A 22041-nucleotide genomic window follows, 5' to 3' on the forward strand; every position below is an offset into this window, starting at 1 on the left:
AGGGTGTTGTCTTCTTTGAGTGTTCTAAGTCACTAAGTCAACAAACTGTGCCTTTTATGGCATATGAAGATTCATTACCATGTCAACAAGAAGTGGCCACAGGACCCTCTCCTGAACCAGCTGAACTCATTCCATAACCTTCCATCCTACTTTTAAGATCAGACTTAGAATTATATTCTATTTATGCATGTATCTTCAAATACTCTGATAAATTTTTTGTGCATTTCTTGTTTCTCCAATGCACAGTAATTACATGCAACCACATAGTCGAAACTCACCATGTAAACAGTATGACCATGTACAGGAACTGCTCGCTTGCGATCATGTCAGGTACCTAGCAATGTCAGCTAGTGCGGCCGTCATCATGCCTCAGTCCAACAGGTTCCACTGTGAAGAACACAGCCCCATCTCAACACAGTCCACTGTTGAGGGAGGAATCCAAATAAGTATTTCACATTCTGGTAAATGTAAAGTTGTTCCTGTGCTTAACTAATTAAGCACTACGCCATGAAGCAGTATGGGGGAGTGGATGTATAGATCCACATTTTCTTAACCTCGGCACTAGCTGTAGGTGAGTGGTCAGTTTCACGCTCCTTCCACTTTACCCCCGGGGAAAGGGCCCCTAGTAACCATTGGATTGGAGGCTGGGTGAGCCCCAGAGACGGTCTGGACAATATGGAGAAGAGAGAATTCTGTCCCTACAGGGACTCAAACTCCGACCCTTCGGTTGTCCAGCCCGTAGGCAGTCACTATACCGACTGCGCTACCCCGGCTCACTACATCACATTCTGAAGTCTCAGAACTCTTGTATGAGTATTTTAAAGTCTCATTGCCAGAATGCAGTACAAAATCATACAACATTAAGGTGGGTAATTGATTTTCATGAAATGTGTCCATGTTGAAATATTCGAGATAGACTGAAGCAAATAAAAATAACATTCTTGAAATGATAACAAAGACATTATATCTGGAACAAAGCTCCCTAAAGTTTAGTTCACAACTTTCTGTCACCCCTCTTTTTCTCTAAAGATGTGAAGGTTAAAACATGGAAAACCGAAATTCAATAGATAATGTTAAAAGGGATGGTAGTGCCCTCTTTCAAGGAACTGCCTAGTTATTTGTCTGTCAGGGCTGAGAAAACCAGACATGATACATCAGCCAAGATTCAAACAAAACATGCATTTCTTAGGAAAGTGGTGAGCCTCAGTTATCACTGGCTGCTACATGAGTTATCTAACAAAAATTATTGGGGACAAAGTGTCCCTAAAATTACATAATTTAAAGTTATTCCAATATTCCAAGGCTCCTCATTTGAACTCCAAAATACTGTAAAGAATTTCATTGTAAAATCATGACGAAAATGTAACCCTATGGAGCTGGTTGAGTTCAGCATAAATGATTTAAAACAATAAGATCAAAATACAGAAACAAAACAAAACAAAGAAACATCTACATGTGATTTGATTTTCTCACAATGGTGAGTGTAAATATAATGATCGTCTGGAATATGACGCCGTGTAGTTCGGTATGTATGAACTGAAGTTTCAGGGAACCCTACTACCTCCAACTTTGGCCCATAAGAATGACTCGCATCCCAGATGACCATAATTTTAAAAATGTCTTTTCTGTTTTATTCTTTCTGTTGCATTGTGAGATTAATTAAGCTGTTGTTCGTTTCGTGAGCATATGTACCAAATATCTGCATTGTAGTTTATTTCAGCCCCCAGAACAAATAAAATATTTCCTCTCCTTCAGTCGAAGTTAAACAATATTGTGGTGAGTTAATATTTTAGGTTGGAACTAAGGGCGTTAATGGAGAGTCAAATACCATTCAGGATATGTTCCTGTCAGTGTGCAAGCGAAAGGTTGTACAAATATTTGTCATTTTCATCAAATTTCTAGCAAATAAAAAATTAAATTATATGAATTAAAATAGATGCTGCTATTGTAATTCATAATATCTAACAAAATCGGCGTTGAAGGAAAAGATCGGTGTCAATGTAAAGTCAAGACATCCACACTTGTGTCTGATACGAAGACGCAAATATTTTAATGTCACAAGGTTCTACGCCCCCCCCCCCCACCACCACCAAAAACAAATCAGTAAATTGTATTGATGGATGGTGTCTCTTTGTTCACTGTTTATTACAATTTGTCTTATGAAACACGAACGGTACAAACAGTGTCAGGTCGGGACTTCATACCGATTGTGGGCTGGTCGCTTACCTCAGATCTGCCACTGGGACACACATGCCTCGCCTTGCAGACGGTGACTGCCACGCGCGGCTCCCGAACTATACCGTCTGCCTCCTCTGGGTCGCCACTGCCATGCACAACAGACGTTTCCCTCAAAATGACATATCGCAGTGCGAGCGAACTCCGTGTGCTCCCCGCAGGCACAACACTACGCAGTAGCAGCCATTTATACCGCAGAATCTGGCGCCGATCCACTGAGAGTTACATCGGTGGCCTTATCTCCACAACATGGCGTAATCCTCTAAAGACCGTTTTATTCGAGATGTGCTCGGTTCGAGTCTCTATCCGGCTGTCCTGAGATATTTCGTGGTTTTTCTCAATCCATCCACGCAAATGCTATAACAGTATATCGGCTAGGTCAAGACTGCCTCTGTATACATTCTTTATAATTCATGATTCATCAGTCTTTGCGTAATTCGACGCTGTGTAGCAACGTAACCCACAAAAGAAAACAACATCAATGGTCCATTCGTTAAAATATTATTATCTTTGACACTGTCAGCTGCCTGCCATGTACATGTCACAGAGAGCGTTTTGGAAGTTGGTGTTCTCGCTTTCAGACGGCTGGTTATTATATTTCCGGAGTTTTGTTTATAGTGGCGGTGGTTAGGATCGAACCTGGACATTTCAAACAGTAGGCTCGAATATCAGCCCAGGTCGATTAGTGGTTAGCGTAGTAGTCTAGTACTGAAGAGGTTCTGAATTCTGTCCCAATTACCGCCACTAATCTTAAGAGTATAGTATTTCTGGCTACAACTCGTACACATCAGCTGCAAAAATTCGGCCTTTCAAGCAGAGTGATTTCTATGATACCGCTGGCATTATAATACTGAAATAACTCTTTATTTCGTGTTTCGGTGTTCAGTTGTTCTTTGTGGATGCACTATCCATTCTTTCTACAGTCCCTGTCGCTGTGTTGATACTTGTCATCCCCAGTTCTTCCCCTAAATCCTAATTGTGTTTATGATCCGCCATTTTGTATCTTGTGACTGCTCTGAGGCAACGCAGTGCTGTTCTCTCCTTACGTCCAAACATTCGGATCCACACAAGAGCACAGGACAGCCGGGTCCAGACATGTTGCGTATCTCCGTATCGTATCAGTGTGGACGGTACCCCGTATCATCCTTCCGTTGCAAAATGTTGATACGGTGGTAGGCAACGGGCAGTTCGCTCGCTTGGCGGTCTTTTCCCGTCGCGTCAAAAGGACGACACGCGTTACAGTGGTGCCAGTCTGGACGTGCAGGCGGTTGCATCTCGCTTTGCCTATCAGCTCCGCACAAAAGACAGTTGGTGGGTAGTCATCACCAGTGTACGTTCTTGTATTTTTGATTCTCTGTTTGTACTCTGAATGGAGTGGAGTAAGAAGAGCATTATATATTTAATTGATGAATATAAGAGGGACGTGATTTGGAATACACAAAATACAGAACATTACAATAAAACAAAAAAGCAGGACGCATGGGAGGAGATAGGAAAGGAACTGAACAGACTGACTGACTGAAAATTTAAGTCCGCCAAAAGATGGGCCCCACTGTACACTTCCCTACTGGCATAGATCGGCGATATCCACAAACGTCGTGATTTCTTTCTTCTTTCCTTCATAGCACAGTGAAGATCGTGAAGATAGACGTGAGCGGCCGCTGCTACCGTCAGGTTGGGTGTAGTCACTGCTGATTGAAATCTGGCTCGAAACTGAGATTCGGCTCGTCATTTTTTCGTTGCATCTTGGGAGGAGAAATTTTGTCGCGTTGCATCGGTTGATACGCAACGGAGATACGATACGGGGATACGCAACAAGTCTGGACCCGGCTTAATGGGGTTCGCTCAGGTGGGCGCTGCATAGTTCCACAGAACTGTGGAAATATTTTTAGCCTTATATTAATATGATGATTAGCGGCCTCCGTAGTCTAGGGGTAACGTTCCCACCTCATGACTCAAGGTACGCAGGTTCAAACCCGGCGGAGGTCGTGGAAATTTTAAGGGCGGAAAATTTCAGAGAACAAGTCCTCCGGGAGGGACTTTAAGCCGTGGGTCCCGTGTCGTAGATTTACGGCACGTAAAAGATCCTCCTGTCTCTAGGAGACCTCTGAGCTAAATTAGGAAAGTTTCCCGCCCAAGTAGTTTCCAATGCCTCTGGTAGATGGGGAAAGCATCAAGGTACCGAGGACGGACCTCGTTGACTCAACGGGGCAGATGGCACGCACCAGTACCGGTAGAGTATGGCGACTGGTAGAATATCAAAGGGAGACGTACAATAGATCAACAACTGGTCGCGGTGCATGGGGAAACCCACCCCCTCCAATAATAATAATAATAATAATAATATGATGATGATTTCTTTCGTATCCAACCAAAGCGTTTGAAATTAGCATGCTGAATTCGACGCAGAACACGTGTCTATATTGCTATATCTGTTGTCCAGCAAGCGTGTCGCTTTGCGTTACTTAACGACGCTCACATAGCCTCGAAAGGTATGGTGAATGATGAATTGGAAAGGATGTGGAAGGAAACGCTCGTGCCTTGTCCCGGAATTCGTCTGTAAGGACTGGAGGAAGCTACGAAGAGATTCAGTCAGGACAGCCGATGTTCCGGCCGGGATTCGAATCGAGTACCTACAGAATATAAATCTAGGGCTTTACCGCTAAGCGAACCCACTCGATGTTTCTACCTTTATGCAGTCGCATTAGAAACTAGCCACAAAACTGGTTAATGTGAATCTAAGCACCGGAAGTACACGTATTTTAGTCGTCAAAGCAGGCGAATGGGTTAATTAGAAATTTGTTCTGCGGATTCTCTCTAACCGGTCGGCCTGCTCATGTACTGGAATCGTGGGTTCGCATTCCGCTTGTGACGTAAATGTAACTGTATATTACGTGCATTCGCAACAACCCAGTGATCCTGTCCAATATATATATATATATATATATATATATATTGGGTTATATATATATAATTTACTGATATGTTGGGTNGAGGCAGCAATACACAACATATTGCCAAGAAAGGCGCATTTAACAGTTCACGTGACCAAAGTTCCAAGTTTTTTTTTTTCTTTTTTGTATCGCCATGTATTTGTACAATCAGTCCATTATGAGCTATATCTACATCATATGTGATACTTAATCTAAAGCTTAAATACTAAGAGAGAACATGTCAGGGAGAGTAATGCTCCAGTGAGCATTCTCTAGGAATCTGTTTCTAGTATGACTTTGTTACTGTATATATTGCATTTATGTGAAGCGCGTCGTTAGGTCATTTGGCTTATGACTTTTCAGTCTTCTTGGCTCGTCTGCGTTGTTTAATAATGTGGTTGCCAGTTTATTTGGGTGTGCTGTAATATTGTATTTATATTTACGGCTGATGTTTGTGGTTTCTTCCCGTACTGTGGGTATGCCTAGCTCGGCATGTAGTAGTCTGTTTGGGACGTACCACGGTGCGTTGGCTACAGCTGGAAGTATTTTATTTTGGAATCTCTGCAACATTTCTATGTTGGATGTACTTGCAGTTCCCCATAATGGTGCGCCGTAAGTCCAAATAGGCTTCAGCATTGTCTTGTATACTAGGAAAAGTTCCAAGTAACATTCATTTTCACTTTTTATAAAAAATCATGACTCCACACGTTTTAATATTTATTCATACGTACGTCTACAAAGTGTAAAGCTTCTTTTAATGTCTGGTATCCTCCGTGAAGATGGTAAATCGTGATGGAAACACGTCGGGTTTTAGTAGCACTTAATCAGCATAATAAAATGCATTAGACACGCTCAAAAAATGATTTCACAACACAAAAAGTGCATCGGCAGAATGAGTCCCATTCAACATGGAAACTTGAACGTAACTAAAACGTAAAAGAAAACGGACTTACGAGAAAGAGGAAACCTCTGTATGGCTTATCATACATCAGAACAAGCTGCTGATGACGCGATATTAATGAAAGGCTTTAACATGAAATAGGAACTCCTGAAGCGCTCTACCATGGCTGCAAGATGGGCCCTAATTAAAAACAAGCTGTAATCGCACTGCATCGCCTGCCTCTGGACAAGGGAACAGCAACGACGTAAGTTGTATAAAGAAGTAAAGTTGTCCCTGTGCTCAACTAATTAAGCACTACGCCATTAAGACGTATGGGGGAGTGGATGTATAGACCCACGTTTTCTTGACCTCGGCACTAGTTGGAGGTGAGTGGTCAACTTAAGCCCCCAGCCGCTTTACCCCCGAGGATAGAGGCCCCGGTACCTATCGGAGAGGAAGCTGGGTTGGCCCCAGAGTCGGTCTGGACGACATGGAGAAGTGAAAATTCTTGCCCCTATCGGGATTCGAACCCAGACCCCTCCGTCGTCCAGCTCGTAGCCAGTCGCTATACCGCCTGCGCTATCACGGCTACGTAACTTGTATAAAACTCGTTAAAATTCAAATGAAAAAATTCTTAAAACAACTTCCTCAAAAATAACTGCAACTAGAAAAATTCTGGAAATACAGGCACATCTATGCTGACATGTCCATCCCGTTAGGATGCATGTTCTGAGTCTCTAACCGTCGGTTGGCTCGCTGTGTTGTACACTACAAATTTGCATTATCGGAGATAACGATGAAGTTGTACCTGTGCCTGTGCCTAGGTTCGCTGTGTTGTAACACTACAAATTTGCATTATCGGAGATAACGATGAAGTTGTACCTGTGCCTGTGCCTAGGTTCGCTGTGTTGTAACACTACAAATTTGCATTATCGGAGACAACGATGATGTCGTGCCTGTGCCTGTGCCTGTACCTGGGTTCGCTGTGTTGTAACACTACAAATTTGCATTATCGGAGATAATGATGAAGTTGTACCTGTGCCTAATTAATTACGCACCATGCAATAAGTACTGGAGAGTGGAGTGTAGCTCCACCATTCCTCATCTCTGCACAAGATTGAGGCGATAGCTTCAAGCCCCAGCCGCTTTGTCACCAGTATCCGTTGGACAGAAGGTCGGGTGGGTCCAAAAGCCAGTCTGGAATTTGTAGAACACACGAAGCATACTTTCCAAGTTTCAGCCTATCCACAAACAGAGGCTCATGCTATTGGCTTTACAAGTGGATATCCTATTTAGCAACAAAAATGTTGTTATGCAGTTTATATGAAATTCTCAAAATTGCTTTCACTTCACTTTCACACAGAGCCAGAGCACTGTCCATATTATTCCGAGATACAAGTTATCGTCAGTGAAAGTATATATAATGATGCTATTGCACTAACTTAGAAATGGATTGGAAAGCGACTGAAAGCATACTGAATGTGAAAGGGAAAGTAGCACCGAGAGAGCGGGTCTCAGTGGCCAAATGGTCCCTTTAATTGAGCTGAAGGTCTCTAAAAACTTCAGAAAAATATTTCAACTCTCAGAGCCAAATACTGCAGCTTTCTGGGACTCCACGCCGTCACTGGTCAAGTTAAGAGCGTCATCAGTATCGAGATTATGATGAATTAGAAGAGATCTGGAAGGAAGCGCTCATGTCCTAGTAGGTACTCTCCCGGAATTTCCCTGAGGTGCTCAAGAACGCCGCGAGCACTTCAGACAGGATAGGTGTCGCAACCGTTATTCGAAAAGGGCGACTCCTGAATGCAAGTCCTTCAGCGTTACTTTGAACCAGCCTTTTCGAGTGTGACAGAGTGTAGTCTGTTTAGATCGTTGCTAACGTCTCGCAGAAACCTACTACCTCCATCTTCAGGACAGATATCCCAGAAGACCGTAATATTCATACATTCTCTGTTCACTTGTAATTTGTTTATCTTTTGTTCCCACTCATGAAACTTGACTGTGTATGAGGTTGTACACCCCTGAAACAATGTGGGCTCCGGCAGTGGGGAGGGGGGTCCAGGCATCTATTCTCTCTCCTGGATTTTTAAAAATAAAAATGGAAATTTAAGAAAAGAAGACAACAAATCAAATATTAATACCAAGAACTCGATTTCAGTGTGGCGCTATCCTCAAAGCGGTATTTCTGAACGGCTTAGAAGTGAGTTGGAAAGCGAGCCTTCCATCTGGCGACACAGCAGCTGTGCAAAGTATCAGTAAACAAGTGGCTACTGACACCTGCAAAATGCCCGTTGAGGTTACAAGACACAGATAGTACTGTACAAAACATTTGTGTAGTCTTAACCGGATAACTTCAGGGCAAACGGATCAAGCAGAACAGCACAGATGAGACGAGAAAAGCATGCAACGCTTCAGTCGGGTAATCTGAAGGCAAGACAAACACTTGAGTGACTGGAGGTTACTATCAAAATGGATCTTGACGAGAAAATGGTGAGATGTCGATTGGATCTATCGGACTCAGGAAAGCAGACAGTGGGCGGATATAAAGGAGACCCTCGGGCTGACATCAAACGGAAAATCAGCGAATTCAAAGAACCACGAATTGCGCTTATCTGTTAATTCAACCGAACCCACATGTTTCGCGACTGCTCTGCTTTGCATCAAGAATGTGAGATTGTGAAACTCGACAGATCTCTTAAATAGCATTTTCACTTGTTGCTGCAATGAAAATTAATAATTTTTTTCCTTGGCACTGCAGCCCCAGTGGGCCTAGGCCTACCTCCATGAACTTCTCCGTTCACTTCGGTTTTTCTAGATCTTACACATTCGGTAGGACTCCTTGGGCGGGTGATCAGCTCGTCACAAGGCCTCTACATGTACACAAACACAGAAGAACGCACACACACAAAACTAAACATCCATGCCCTGGGTGGGATTCGAACCCACGATCCCGGTTTATAAGCGAGTGAAGATAGTACATGCCTTAGACCGCTCGGCTACCGTGACCGACTAATCAGCAGTTACTTGCCAATATTTTGAGATTGGTGAGTTCTTAACTCAGTACAATAAAACTACTTAAAATGGAACGTCTGAGGTTCCATACAACTACACCTCCCCGAAAAAAAAAAAAACACTCTCACACTTTCACATTTCTTGGGGGCGGGTGTGTTTGCCTGTGAGAAATATTATTTTTAATGTTTGGAGTTACTTTCGCTGAAGCCGCAACTAGACCTTCAGGGAAAACGATCTTGTTTTTTTTTGTCTGATGCCGCCGGATGGGGGCAGACCCCAGAACTACACATGTGGTAGCTCTGACCCGAATTGCGCAACCAGTTTCATCGGACACATCGGACGTTCTTACGGAACAGATTCATCAAACTTGTATTTTGGTATTATATCAACTTTTACTGAAAGTGGATCAGATGAAAGTGGATTCTTGTAGACACGTCATCAGACTTGCCCTTCGCCTTCACTTTTACAGTCGCCTTACATCAGAATTCCTTACTTTACTCGGTTCCCCAGTACGAGAGTTCCCTCACTTGCGCCGTTACTTCGAGTTCTTCACACATCGCTGCCTCGTTCGACAGTTTCGTTGTGCTCTCTGCTTACACATTTTAAGAATGGCATTCATCTAAACAACATATAAAATTCAGTCCGTACCTCACAGGAAACACATTACGTCTCCGCTACAGAGCCCAACCGGTTAATGCTGTTTAGGGAAACAGTCACTGTTTATTGTGAGAACCATATGGAACACACAGATACACTGTGTGGGCAGAATATATAGCAATTCAGTTCGTACCTCACAGGAAACATATTACGTCTCCGCTACAGAGCCCAACCGGTTAATGCTGTTTAGGGAAACAGTCACTGTTTATTGTGAGAACCATATGGAACACACAGATACACTGTGTGGGCAGAATATATAGCAATTCAGTTCGTACCTCACAGGAAACATATTACGTCTCCGCTACAGAGCCCAACCGGTTAATGCTGTTTAGGGAAAGAGTCACTGTTTATTGCGAGAACCATGCGGAACACACAGATACACTGTGTGGGCAGAATATATAGCAATTCAGTCCGTACCTCACATGAAACACATTACGTCTCCGCTACAGAGCCCAGCCGGTTAATGCTGTTTAGGGAAACAGTTGCTGTTTATTGTGGAACACACAGATATACTGTGGGCAAAATGCAGAGCCCTTCTTAATGTTAAAGCTGGTGGTACATATAGTAACCACTGTGCATTGAAGAATAAATACACATTACAGCAGCCTCAACTTGAAATAATTTAAGGATAGGTTTATGTACTATGGATTAGATGAGCAGTATGTGTAGCACGCACTGGAGATACGACATACATATTAAATTTCAGTCAGAATCTGTGAACGAAAGATCCCTTGGAATAACTAGACAATGGAAGGTGGAAGCTATTAAATGGATCTTAAAGAAATGGGGGTGTAATGACGTGGACTGCATTCTATTGGCTCAGGAGAGTTTCCAGTGCGGGTTCTTGTGAACATGGCCATGAAGTTACATATATATACGGAAACATGTAAGTTCTCATGGCGGTGGGTGAGCATGTGGACTGCACATTTTCTGTGCTGTGGTGCCGCGTCTTTGGGAGACAAGTGCCAACGTTCCGCAAGAAGTCGAGGCTTCCATTTTTAAGAGAGAACGATGATAGCCCTGAAGATGGAAGCATCATGTTGGTTAATGTCTACCAAACTACACCGCACTAATCTTCACATTCAGACTTCCACCCAACCTGCGGTTCGCGAACCACGTCCGTTGTATCGTGTAGCACAGCTTTCGGGCAGACCTGTCATACATAACAAGAACGGATCGCGTGGTCAATGGAACGTGAGTTGCTCACACGAAGTGGGCTGCTGAGGGCGTGTTCAGACAAAGGCACTGAGGGCACGTCTGTGGTTCGGAGCAAGGGTCACAGTTCTATGAAGTGGCCTCCACAGAGAACCTGACTTTGACACGTAGCAAAAGAGATGGATGTTGAGACTCAACACGGCTCCTGCTTTCCTGCAGTACTTTTCTGAACTGCTCCCTCGGCTATCCGAATCCAACTCACAAATAATGAAGTGTAGTGACGCCGTGTAGTCTGGGCGGAGCACCATTAGAGTTAACCTTCCACTCTACAGTTCTACACTGTTCTACACTGCACGTTCCTCAGTAAGAATCTGCCAGACTACACGGTGTCACATCCCACTTGGCCAAGCCTCTGTGAGGTTCAGTCCTGACTGTCCAGTTCAGTGTGTCCTGTGGTGGTCGAGAGCTGGTACACCGGAGCTCCACTTGTGCCCCAAACAACATACCATTCGGCTGGGTCCGCCACGGTGACTATATCATATGCTTGTGTCATGTACGAACCGTGGCTCAGAGCTGTGCTTTGTGACGTGCACAGCTTCGTGGGCCTATTTGGGCCTGGGGGAGGGAGTAAAGAAAATTACATAATGCACAGTTTCACCATTTCTGGAGTTACTCATCAGGGCAGGTAGCACACAAGGGAGAAATGAGAAGTACATATAAAATTTTAGTTTGAAAGCATCAATGAATAAAAGTACAGAGACCTAAGATTGGACGTGAAGATAATAATAAAATGGATCTTAAAGAAATTGAATGAGAAAATGGACTAGCTTGTGTGGAACACGGTAATAAACAGTGAAAATCAGAAAAGGTGTAGACAACTCTTGACAAGCTTGGCGACTATCAGCTCAACTAGTCGCAGACTACTCATAATCCTCAGTCACATATTTGATTCAGGCATTAACCGATTTGACGGTAATATTCAAGTATTCTACAAGAGATGAATTGTGGCTGGTGTTTGGAAATTTACTAATTATCGGGGTCATCAGGTAGAATAGAAGGAAAGCGAGTTCATATTTCAGGCGCCGATGTCCACAGGAAATGTGGACAGAGTGGATCATTACTGTAGTGATCACACGATTAATCTCACTTGCTCATTACACGGTGCACGTCACAGCGATCCCAACAGACGGAGATTTCATGCTGACGAATTTTATTTGATTTTACTAGAACGTGCAAACAAGTCTATTAGGGACATTAACTGCAAGAATAGCATCAATTTACACTCTACAAAAAGAGAGAAGATAGAGTGATGACCAGCGATTTTTCTCGCTTGTCCGACTTCTTTTCGAAAGGAATAGGAATTCAGGGCGTATTTCCTTCTCATTACGTTACGCGTTCACCTCTGCACACGAAAGCATCAGCCAGTTCGTGCGAGTGGGCACATATCCCGGTGCTCACAAAGAAATTGGCAAGCACTTCACAATGACAGCTGGACAGCCATCGTACTCCGCACGAGAATAACTTTAATACCATATTCCAATCTGAAAGCTTTCGCGTAATATACGTAGCTCTATCATCGTTAAGGTAAATTCCCTGTGCTTAACTAATGAAGGCGTATGGAGGAGTGGATATATAGATCCACGCGTTCTTGACCTCGTCACTAGTTATGTATAGAGGTGAGTGGTCGGCTTCATGCTCCGGACGCTTTACCCCCGGGGAAGGAACCCCCGATACCCATTGGATAGGAAGCTGGGTGGGTCCCAGAGTCGGACTGGACGACATGAAGAAGAAAAAATTACGTAACGAGAAGCTTCATAATTTGTACCCCTCACCATATACATTATTATAACTGCTAAATAAAGAATTGGATGTGTGTAGCACATATGGGAAGAACATGGCCAAAACAAAGCGATTTCTTCAGTCTTCTGCTGAAGCGTCACGTTGCCATGGATACAATTCAGTCTGCAAGCTATAAAATGTAAGCTGCTGTCAACATCAGCTGATACACTCCGCCCCCGCGCGCCTGAGCACTGAAACTGCCTCAAGCCCAACTTCACACAATTATTCCGTGCACGCCTTGTGCTGCTGATTGCTCAGAATTCATAAAAATTGGTGCAGAATAGATTCATGCGTCCTTTAATTTGCGTTTCCGAGTACGAAGCGTCTTCTAGAAGACAGATCTTGCGGTGGGCGGGGCGCGGGGTGGGAGCCCCATCTTTGCACAGATACTATCAAATTTATACGCAATTTTTCTAACACACTTCATCCGACCTAATTAATCTGTGGCAGAGCCCGAAGCAAACGCGTCTTGTCTGTCAGATTATTTTATGAAGATCTCAGCATCTAGACCACTGTTTCTCAAGCGCCGGGCCCTCTCTTATGAAAGAAGAATTTATCGGGCCGCAGGCTCACAAAGTTTGAGAACCACTGATCTAGACTGCATACCTTCAAAAGCAGGATCTATAATAAGGGTAGTGATGTAATCCAGGTACTATCACGGCACTTGCCAAGAGGGACCGAAGAAAAATCACGAAGAAATTTGGTCAGGATAACTGGTTACCGGCCGGTCTAAGGCATGTACTGTCTTCTCTCGCTTAGAAACCGGGATCGTGGGTTCGAATCCCACTCAGGCATGGATGTTTAATTTGTGTGTGTGCGTTTTTCTGTGTTTGTGTACAGGTAGAGACCTTGCGACAAGCTGTTCACCCGCCCAAGGGGTCCTACCGAACGTGTAATATCTAGAAAAGCCGAAGTGAACGGAGAAGTTCATGGAGGTAGGCCTAGGCCCACTGGGGCTGTAGTGCCAAGGAAAAAAAAATGGTTACCTGGGACGAGATTTAGACCGAGCAGCTTGTGAACAGAAACAGAGCCTGCTCATACATTTCGCGCATCATAAACTACTACTTCTGCAAATCTTGTTTATATCATCCGACCATCTGCTCTTGAACTTGGGAGAGGCCATGCTCCAAGCAATTTCCTACCAGAATTCCACACGAGTTTCTAGTCTCAACGTAAACTCACCACTGCCGCGCCAGATGTTGTTTATGATCCAACCACTTTCCCCATTCGCTTGCAGACGATAAGCACAAACCCCTTTATCCCCGAACAAGGGATGCGCTGCCCATAAACTGGGACATCAGTCAGATTACGTCAATGAGTTGGCAAATTGCACTATTCGCATTGGGCGGAAGAGCATCGAGAAAATTACATAATACGGAACTTCAGAGATTGTACTTTTCGCCCGACATCACGAGGGTGACCATATCGATGGGGTTTGGATGGGAAAGATGAGAAATGCACACAAAAATATTATTCTGAAAACCTGAAGAAAACAGACCACTTGGAAGATCTAGGTGTAAATGATATAATAATATGAAAATGGAAATTATATATATATATATATATGCGTCTGAACTGAATTCATGTGGGTCAGCATCGGGTCCGGTAGGGTCTGGTCTTGTGAACACGGTAATGAACGTTCGAGTTCCGTAGGGGGCGGGGGATTCCTTTCCTAGTTAATTCTGAAGGAACTACATAAAAAGATCAGAAAAGTGAAAGCTCGGTAACGGGCCCCTCGCTCAGACCCCCACACCGGGCTGTGGGGCCCACCTGAGTACAACTGATGCTGTATTTGTGAATTTACATACATAAATCGCTTCGCTGCGAGAGCTTTCATGAATTAATTTCACTCACTGCCATATTTTCTAATACTGAACTGCCGAGTTCAGGGAACAACGCGAAGTGAACCACGCCGCTCTCTGCCTGACCGACCCACCATTCGTGTATCACCGCAGAGATGATCAGCTGACAACTGCGAAAAGCGAACCATTTGTGAAATACAAGTATTCCAGTCAGCCGCTTGGGATATCCAGGTGTAGAAAACAATATGCTGTTAGCCCTGTAAAGCACAGGGGCAACTACATGTACATGTACCACGTGCATTACTATTAAAAATACAATAAACAGCGACTGTTTCCCTAAACAGCATTAACCGGTTGGGCTCTGTAGCGGAGACGTAATGTGTTTCCTGTGAGGTACGGACTGAATTGCTATATATTCTGCGCACGCAGTGTATTTATGTGTTCCGTATGGTTCTCACAATAAACAGTGATTCTTTCCCTAAACAGCATTAACCGGTTGGGCTCTGTAGCGGAGACGTAATGTGTTTCCTGTGAGGTACGGACTGAATTGCTATATATTCTGCGCACGCAGTGTATTTATGTGTTCCGTATGGTTCTCACAATAAACAGTGATTCTTTCCCTAAACAGCATTAACCGGTTGGGCTCTGTAGCGGAGACGTAATGTGTTTCCTGTGAGGTACGGACTGAATTGCTATATATTCTGCGCACGCAGTGTATTTATGTGTTCCGTATGGTTCTCACAATAAACAGTGATTCTTTCCCTAAACAGCATTAACCGGTTGGGCTCTGTAGCGGAGACGTAATGTGTTTCCTGTGAGGTACGGACTGAATTGCTATATATTCTGCGCACGCAGTGTATTTATGTGTTCCGTATGGTTCTCACAATAAACAGTGATTCTTTCCCTAAACAGCATTAACCGGTTGGTCCTTGTAATGGAAATACAATGTGTTTTCTGTGAGGTAGGAACCATATACTTTTAATGTCAGCTGAGTAACGAATCTTGTAGTAACGTTGTTGGAGGGTGTGGGCTGGATTTAACTGCCTTGGGATAGAAAACAATGGCGACATCTTACTGACACATCAATGAACTTCTGGGTTCCGCGAAAAGTAAGGAATTTCTTGACTAGCTAAGCGACTATTAGCTTCTCAGGAAGGAGTCTGCTCCATAGAGTTATTAAGCGAAATGTCTCACTCCCAGATTACGTGGCCAAAGTGGGCAGCAAACAGCAGGGGCTCACGGCTACCCTTCATGAGGGCTAACAGAATGGGGGAGGGGGGGCACCTCGATAATGACGACCTCACATCACAAACCGGTCCGTACCGCGACCATATCGCCAACTCGCGTTTCTGCTACACGCAATGTGCACACTGTTACTGCCATCAGGGCTTCACACCCACCACCCACCCACTGCGGTGGACCTGGTGTGTATGCTGCATCGAGAAGAAAGCTTCCTGACAAGCTGTTTATTAGCCACATGATCATAACCTCTCCCTTCCAACCGCCTTTTACACAGCTCGCCATTGGATTTATTTGAGCCAGCTGAATCCATCCATATCCTGAAAGATACATTTTAATATTATTCTCCCACCTAAGTCTAGGTTCCCTTTATATTTCCAACTAAAATTTCGTGTATAGTTCTGATCTCTCCCATTCGTGCTACGTGTCTTGATGTGATCACACTGTCGTTACGTAACCTTCTCCACCCGCTGTTCACTTTATTTCCTTTCCTTCTGACCAGCGACCAGGTTTAATACCCGTACAGAAAAAGTGACAACACTCTATATTAATCTTCAGAGGTGATGTACGGGGAGACAAAATTTTCCGAACTGACCGCACCGAGCAGCCTCCGAATTTTATCATCAGTGTAGTCTCGGTGCCTTTGTCCCATGGTCAAATGGAGCGTGGCGATAAAACAGTCTGACTTGCATTCAGATGTTAACTGGTTCCAGTCTCGTAGGAGAACCGAACTCCTGATTTTCCTGATCTTCAGTTATGTTCCGCTGCCTCCTTCCCGATCCCATCCACCGCTATGTAACTGAAACAGAGGAGCCTTGCCCAGTTTTGGGACACGCTCTACTCCGAAACACGGTAAGTCACAGAACTGGCTAGCTTCACAGTAAGTGACGGGGCCCACTGAGACTACAGAGTGTGAACATCAATCACTCGAGTACGTGGGCACCTGAAGGCACAAGCTTGGCCCACTTCTGCCAAAAATCTCTGTCAGTCATGAACTTGTGATTGACGCACAGAATTAAGAAAACACTCCTTCACTGCTGGACAAAGGAGCACACAAGAGGTGCGCTTGCGCGATCGGTTTCTCTCCAAAGCATGTGATCATTATGTGGTTGGTCCAGGCAGGTCAGGATGGAGAAAACTAGGCGCAACAGCCCTGCATTGTATTCGGGAGTTCCTGGGTTCAAATCACAGCCCGGACACCGTACATCCTACCTTAGATTGTTCGTGGTCTTTCTCCGTCTCTCCAAGCAAACTCCGGGATGGGAAATCAAGAATTAATCCATCACAAATTCTTTCCACGTCCTTTCCAATTAATTATCCACTGATGACCCTACCACTCGACGCTACATTCCGAGCTTCTGATAGCGTCGTTAAACAAATCACAGATAATTTAGGAGGGCGGAAGTAGTTTAGGGGCGTCCGCAGTTCCGGGGGGGGGGCTCAGCCTTGCAGTTCTATTACAGGAGATATTTTTATGTTGAGGTCCCGCTCTTGTGTAAAGAGTAGGCAGTGTTGCCGATGTTTCGGTGGCACATGCTGCCTCCATCTTCAGAACAGGATTAAAGCGAGTATATATATATATGTATTGTACATGTATAGATTATGGTCGAACAGGCCCCCTAGTGTAGGCTAAGAACTGCTGTATGATCCGGGCCGATAGGAACAGTAAACAGAGATACGCATCCAAACGGCTGTTTCAAAGGCCACCGAATTCGCCAAACAAAGTCGCATATCTTTATAAACTGTTCTTATTGGGCCCCTCCCTGCCCCCGTGGTTCGGTTGGAAAACATCTGTATATACGCGAACACTCACTCACTTTGCTCATTCCACCCTGAGGATGGAGGCAGCATGCGCCTACTAAATTTCGGGCACTGCCTCTTCTACCAAGAGGAGGGACAACAACGACACACTGAAGGCTCAAATTCGGTAAATTCAGCGTTACTTAAAATTACGGGTATTGGGGTGGATGTAACGCCATCAGGTTGGTAGTTGGATACCAACCGTTCGGAGAAACATACTGCCACCATCTTCAGGGCAGAAGATTAAGCTGAGCGGGAACTGGACGTCCAGATAGAGGGAAGTGTGGATGGGAACCTTGGATGTGGGCCAGCCATTGGCTTACGTTTCCAATTTGAAGATGAAGGTAACAGGTTACTCCGAAATGTTGGTATCCATCTACCAAACTACACGACGGCACATCCTAGAGGAATGTAATCATCATACTCAGCTGCGAGAGTATTTTTATTTATTCTTAGTGGAGCGAGACTGAGTGCACTTGGTACTGGGGCGACTACTGGCAATTGGAGGAATGAAAATTGGCAGGGGAAACCGAAATACTCGGAGAAAACCTGCCCCAACGCCACTTTATCCACCACAAATCCCACATGACCAGACCCGGGCTCGAACCCGGGCCGCCGCGGTGGGAAGCCAGCGACTGACCGCTTGAGCTATGGCGTGGTCTACCTCCGAAAGTATCGGATCTCAGGGACTAGTTCGTTTGTTAGTTACTTAAATGGTTCGTAGCAAAAACAAACAACATGTTCACCGCATTGAGCAGTACAGATGGCTGTATGGGATGTGCTGGCATGATCGACTTTTCAGCGTTAAAACTGTCATCTACCACCCCCTCCTATGGTTATACCTCTCTTTAAGCAGAAATTTTGGCAAAAATAACACGACACATGATGTTTGTTGTAAAAGCAACATACATTGAAAGTACAGACTACTTTAACACGCATTTTCCCTTCAAAATCTGAATATAATTATATTATATTACAAGCGAATTTACATGCTTTTCACGTATAATTTCCTTATAGGCCTATGAGATCGACCGAAAATCGTCCCGCGATCGACGCGTTGGACATGCCTGTTCTAGCTGTCGCCAGTTCGCAGCGCCATGAAGAGCTCATTAAGAGGAGTCACCGCCCCATGCACCGATCCTGTAATCACACTACCTCTCTCATCCAGACGTTCTGAGAACAAGACGCCTTCATTACTCGCGTCTCACAGGGCGACCCTGAGGCAGTCACGATCCTGACGTAACAGCACACGTGTTCGCACACTCCGCGTTACCGTGTGCACATCTTCGGGACGTGCCCAGTTAGAATCAGGGATCCTGACTCTTTTCGTGGTTTTCCTCAGTCACCCCAGCCAAATTTCGAGATAGTAAGACCTCAATTACACCACATGGTCGTTTCTTTCCACGTCCTTTCCAGTGCAACTACTCAACACTACACGACCACGGCATGAGAAACTGAAATAAAGAAGGCATCTTCAGATGGACAGGACTTCAACCCTTCAGAGGGAAGTGGTAATTACTTTAATGTTACATAACACGGCATTTAGCCTCACTGTTTATTTCTGGGATAAAGTTTTACTCCATTACTAACAAAATTAATAGCGCGTTATATATGACAAATCATCACTGATCCCAGTTCCCACCAATCAATCACGCACCATCACTCTACAACAGAAAGACCCCCAAACAACAAAAGCACCGAAACACGAAACTGGCCTTGAGGCTGACACGACTGTGGCTATGAAGACCACTATATTGTAGGGCGCGCTACGAGATGACACGGCATCACAGTGCACAAAAGAGTACGGTTAACACGACGTCTTTATTGTTTCTTATCAAGGGGTCTGGCTGAGTCCACTTGGTACTGCGGCCACTACTGGCCTACTGTACCAGCCTTGGATGATAGATGACGAATACTTTGGAGCAATCGGTGGAATGCAAATTGACAGGGGAAACCGAAGTACTCAGAGAAAACCTGCCCCAGTGCCACTTTGTCCACCACAAATCCCACATGTCCTGACCCGGGTCGCCGCTGTGGGAAGCCGGCGACTAAGCTCACGGCCTTAACGTGATGTTACTGACAGAACAAAAATTCCTCGGCAGTTCCCTGAAAGTGAATAAAGCAGCTGAATTCAAGTTTCCGAGCCTGAATTTGGAACAAAAATTATGCATTCTCTTGGCTGTTTGTTCGTCAGCTTTCACCCCGAAAGCGAAACGGAAAAACTTGGTTTCTCATCTTTCATGAAACCGAAAGGCGCAAATAGGCCTCCCGCAATACTGCTTACATAAACATTCCATTGATTGGCACGACGCTGAAGAGCATGCTTCAAATAACTACAGCGGAATTCACGTGTGCAATTTTCTGCAGGCTGACTTGCACATTGCAGACTCGCATGAGAAGTGCCCCTTCTTCGCCATGTGATTCTCAGAGCGGACGCTCACCACTTGAAACTGGAAACCCTGACATGTGCACACCAGCAGCAATCTCACCTAGAAAACAGTCTACTCACAGGAGTTGCACGACTCCCGGAGTCCTGAGACAGTAAAAATGGTCATAAGTCCTGCGGGACCCGGAACCAGGGTCAGCAGTAATTTAGCAGTCATTCAGCGAGTCAGATCTACTGAAGAGTAGGCTACCAGCAAGACTGAAACAAGTTTCCAGGTTCAAACATGTCACAACGGACAGCAAGTGATTCTTGCTTCCTCCCGTCGCCTTCTTGGTTTATTTATCGACCCTGCTAGATGGAGGCAGTAAAATCCCCCGAAACGTCCGGAAGATGTGTTACATTTCAGCATAGCCGTGGGAACTTGAGTCTAACAAAAACTCGCTTCATTTGTCGACGTCGGTCGCTGAGGATCATGCAGGAATATCTGAACAGGGTAAGAGCATCCTCCGTTCAAGGACAACCGAGAAACTGCAGCGTAGAAAGCGATATCACAAACAGACTGGCCGTCCGATTTAAATATCTACAATCACAAGTTAAAACCAACAAACGTCACATGCCTACAGATAAGAAGGCGGAACTAGCACCTATTTTTTTTATTGCTAGTGGAGTGGGAGTAAGTCCCTTGTACTGCGGCCACTCCTGGCCTATTGTACCAGCCCAAGACGATAGGTGAGGGTGATTGTGGAACAATTAGTGGAATGAAGATTGACAGGGGAAACCGAAGTACTCGGAGAAAACTTGCCCCAGCGCCACTTTGTCCACCACAAATCCCACTTGATCGAAACCGAGCCGCCGCGGTGGGAAGCCAGCGACTAACCGCTTGAGCTATGGCGCGGCCTACTAGCATCTCACAGACCTACTCATGTTCTGCATCTGCTGTCCTGAAACAGATTACTGTCAGCTCGTGAAGACTCCAGCTATGCAGTTGTCTGTTGTCTGGTTACACACAGCGAGATGTGGTGTTGCTGTTAAACTTGCCTTAAATTAAAGTTAATTAAGCATCACGCCACCAAGACATATAGGAGAGTGCAGAGTACAGCTTTAGAAAATCTTAACTTTGGAATTAAACGGAAGTGAGTTGTCAACATTACACACCGGCTGATCTACCCTCGACACGTGGGCCACACAGCCGGTCTGACCTAGGTACAGAAATCGAATCCTGATTACTCAGCCGTCCAGCCTGGAAACTAGTCACTGTAATGACTGAAAGAGCTTCATACAAGTCATGGAAGTTTCCGCAAGGAAGGGAACTTCGATTAGTATATGGAAGATGGGACTGAGAAAGTGCCATAAAAATCACTTGAAATGTCAATAAAGAACTACGTGTACATGGTAAGGATCAGAGATGGATGGAACTGGCTCAGGACGGTCGTCAATCATGGGCTTTCGTTTCAATGGCGCTAAACCTTAGGATTCTATCACAGGCGTGCGTCTTAAGATCTCCCCACTGAAACTGTGCGTGTTTCCATTCTCCCACACAGGTGCTGCATTCGTCGCTGATCTCGTCGGCCTCGATTTAATCAGCCGTTCCTGAACACAGTAGCGTGCTCCAACGCTTGACTGACAGGCAACTGAAAGGAAATTACGTCTCTGTGAAGACCTACATAACGGGCGTAATTAAGAGAGGAAGAATTGTTAACTCTCCATTCCTGAATCTGTGACGTCTTTGTGTCAGTGCATATATGGTGTTCTGTGCTCAACTCAGCACAACGTCATGAAGACGTGTGGGGAGTGAAAGTATTTATTCTTATACAAGATAGGGGATAGCATTAAGCTCCGAACACTTTACCCCAGAGAACACCGGCTTCCTACAGCCACTTTCAGTTATTATGCATATGAATAAGTGCATCACTGGGGTGACAAATTTCAGTTACACCTAATTTGAACGTCGAATTTCATGACGAGTAGGCTTACTATCTTCTGGGACATAAAGACATGTAGCCTGGTAAAATGCACCGACGTTTCGGAAGAACGTACTGTATCCATTCTGTGGGTCGAAGAGCAAGGAGAGAAAGAAACCCGCAAGAACTTCTTGCTGGTTGC

General features: G+C 44.8%; 1 protein-coding gene across 3 annotated transcripts in view; it reads right to left on the reverse strand.

The window, feature by feature from the left end:
- Positions 1-22041, reverse strand: part of LOC111870929 (glycine receptor subunit alpha-3) — an 89064-nt gene that overhangs the window by 11790 nt on the left and 55233 nt on the right. The window contains exons 1-2 of one of the 3 annotated variants that reach the window (XM_033754049.1): positions 7107-7156; positions 279-422 (exon numbers count right to left, since the gene is read on the reverse strand). In XM_033754049.1, coding sequence (XP_033609940.1) covers positions 279-325 — 47 coding nt within the window. In that variant the 5' untranslated portion in view covers positions 326-422; positions 7107-7156. Of the gene's footprint in view, positions 1-278; positions 423-2226; positions 2629-7106; positions 7157-22041 lie in introns of those variants that run through there. The other 2 variants (XM_023863570.2, XM_023863571.2) reach the window with 2 other exon arrangements.

The sequence above is a fragment of the Cryptotermes secundus genome, unplaced genomic scaffold, assembly GCF_002891405.2.
Source record: "Cryptotermes secundus unplaced genomic scaffold, Csec_1.0 scaffold928, whole genome shotgun sequence".
NCBI lineage: Eukaryota > Metazoa > Arthropoda > Insecta > Blattodea > Kalotermitidae > Cryptotermes > Cryptotermes secundus.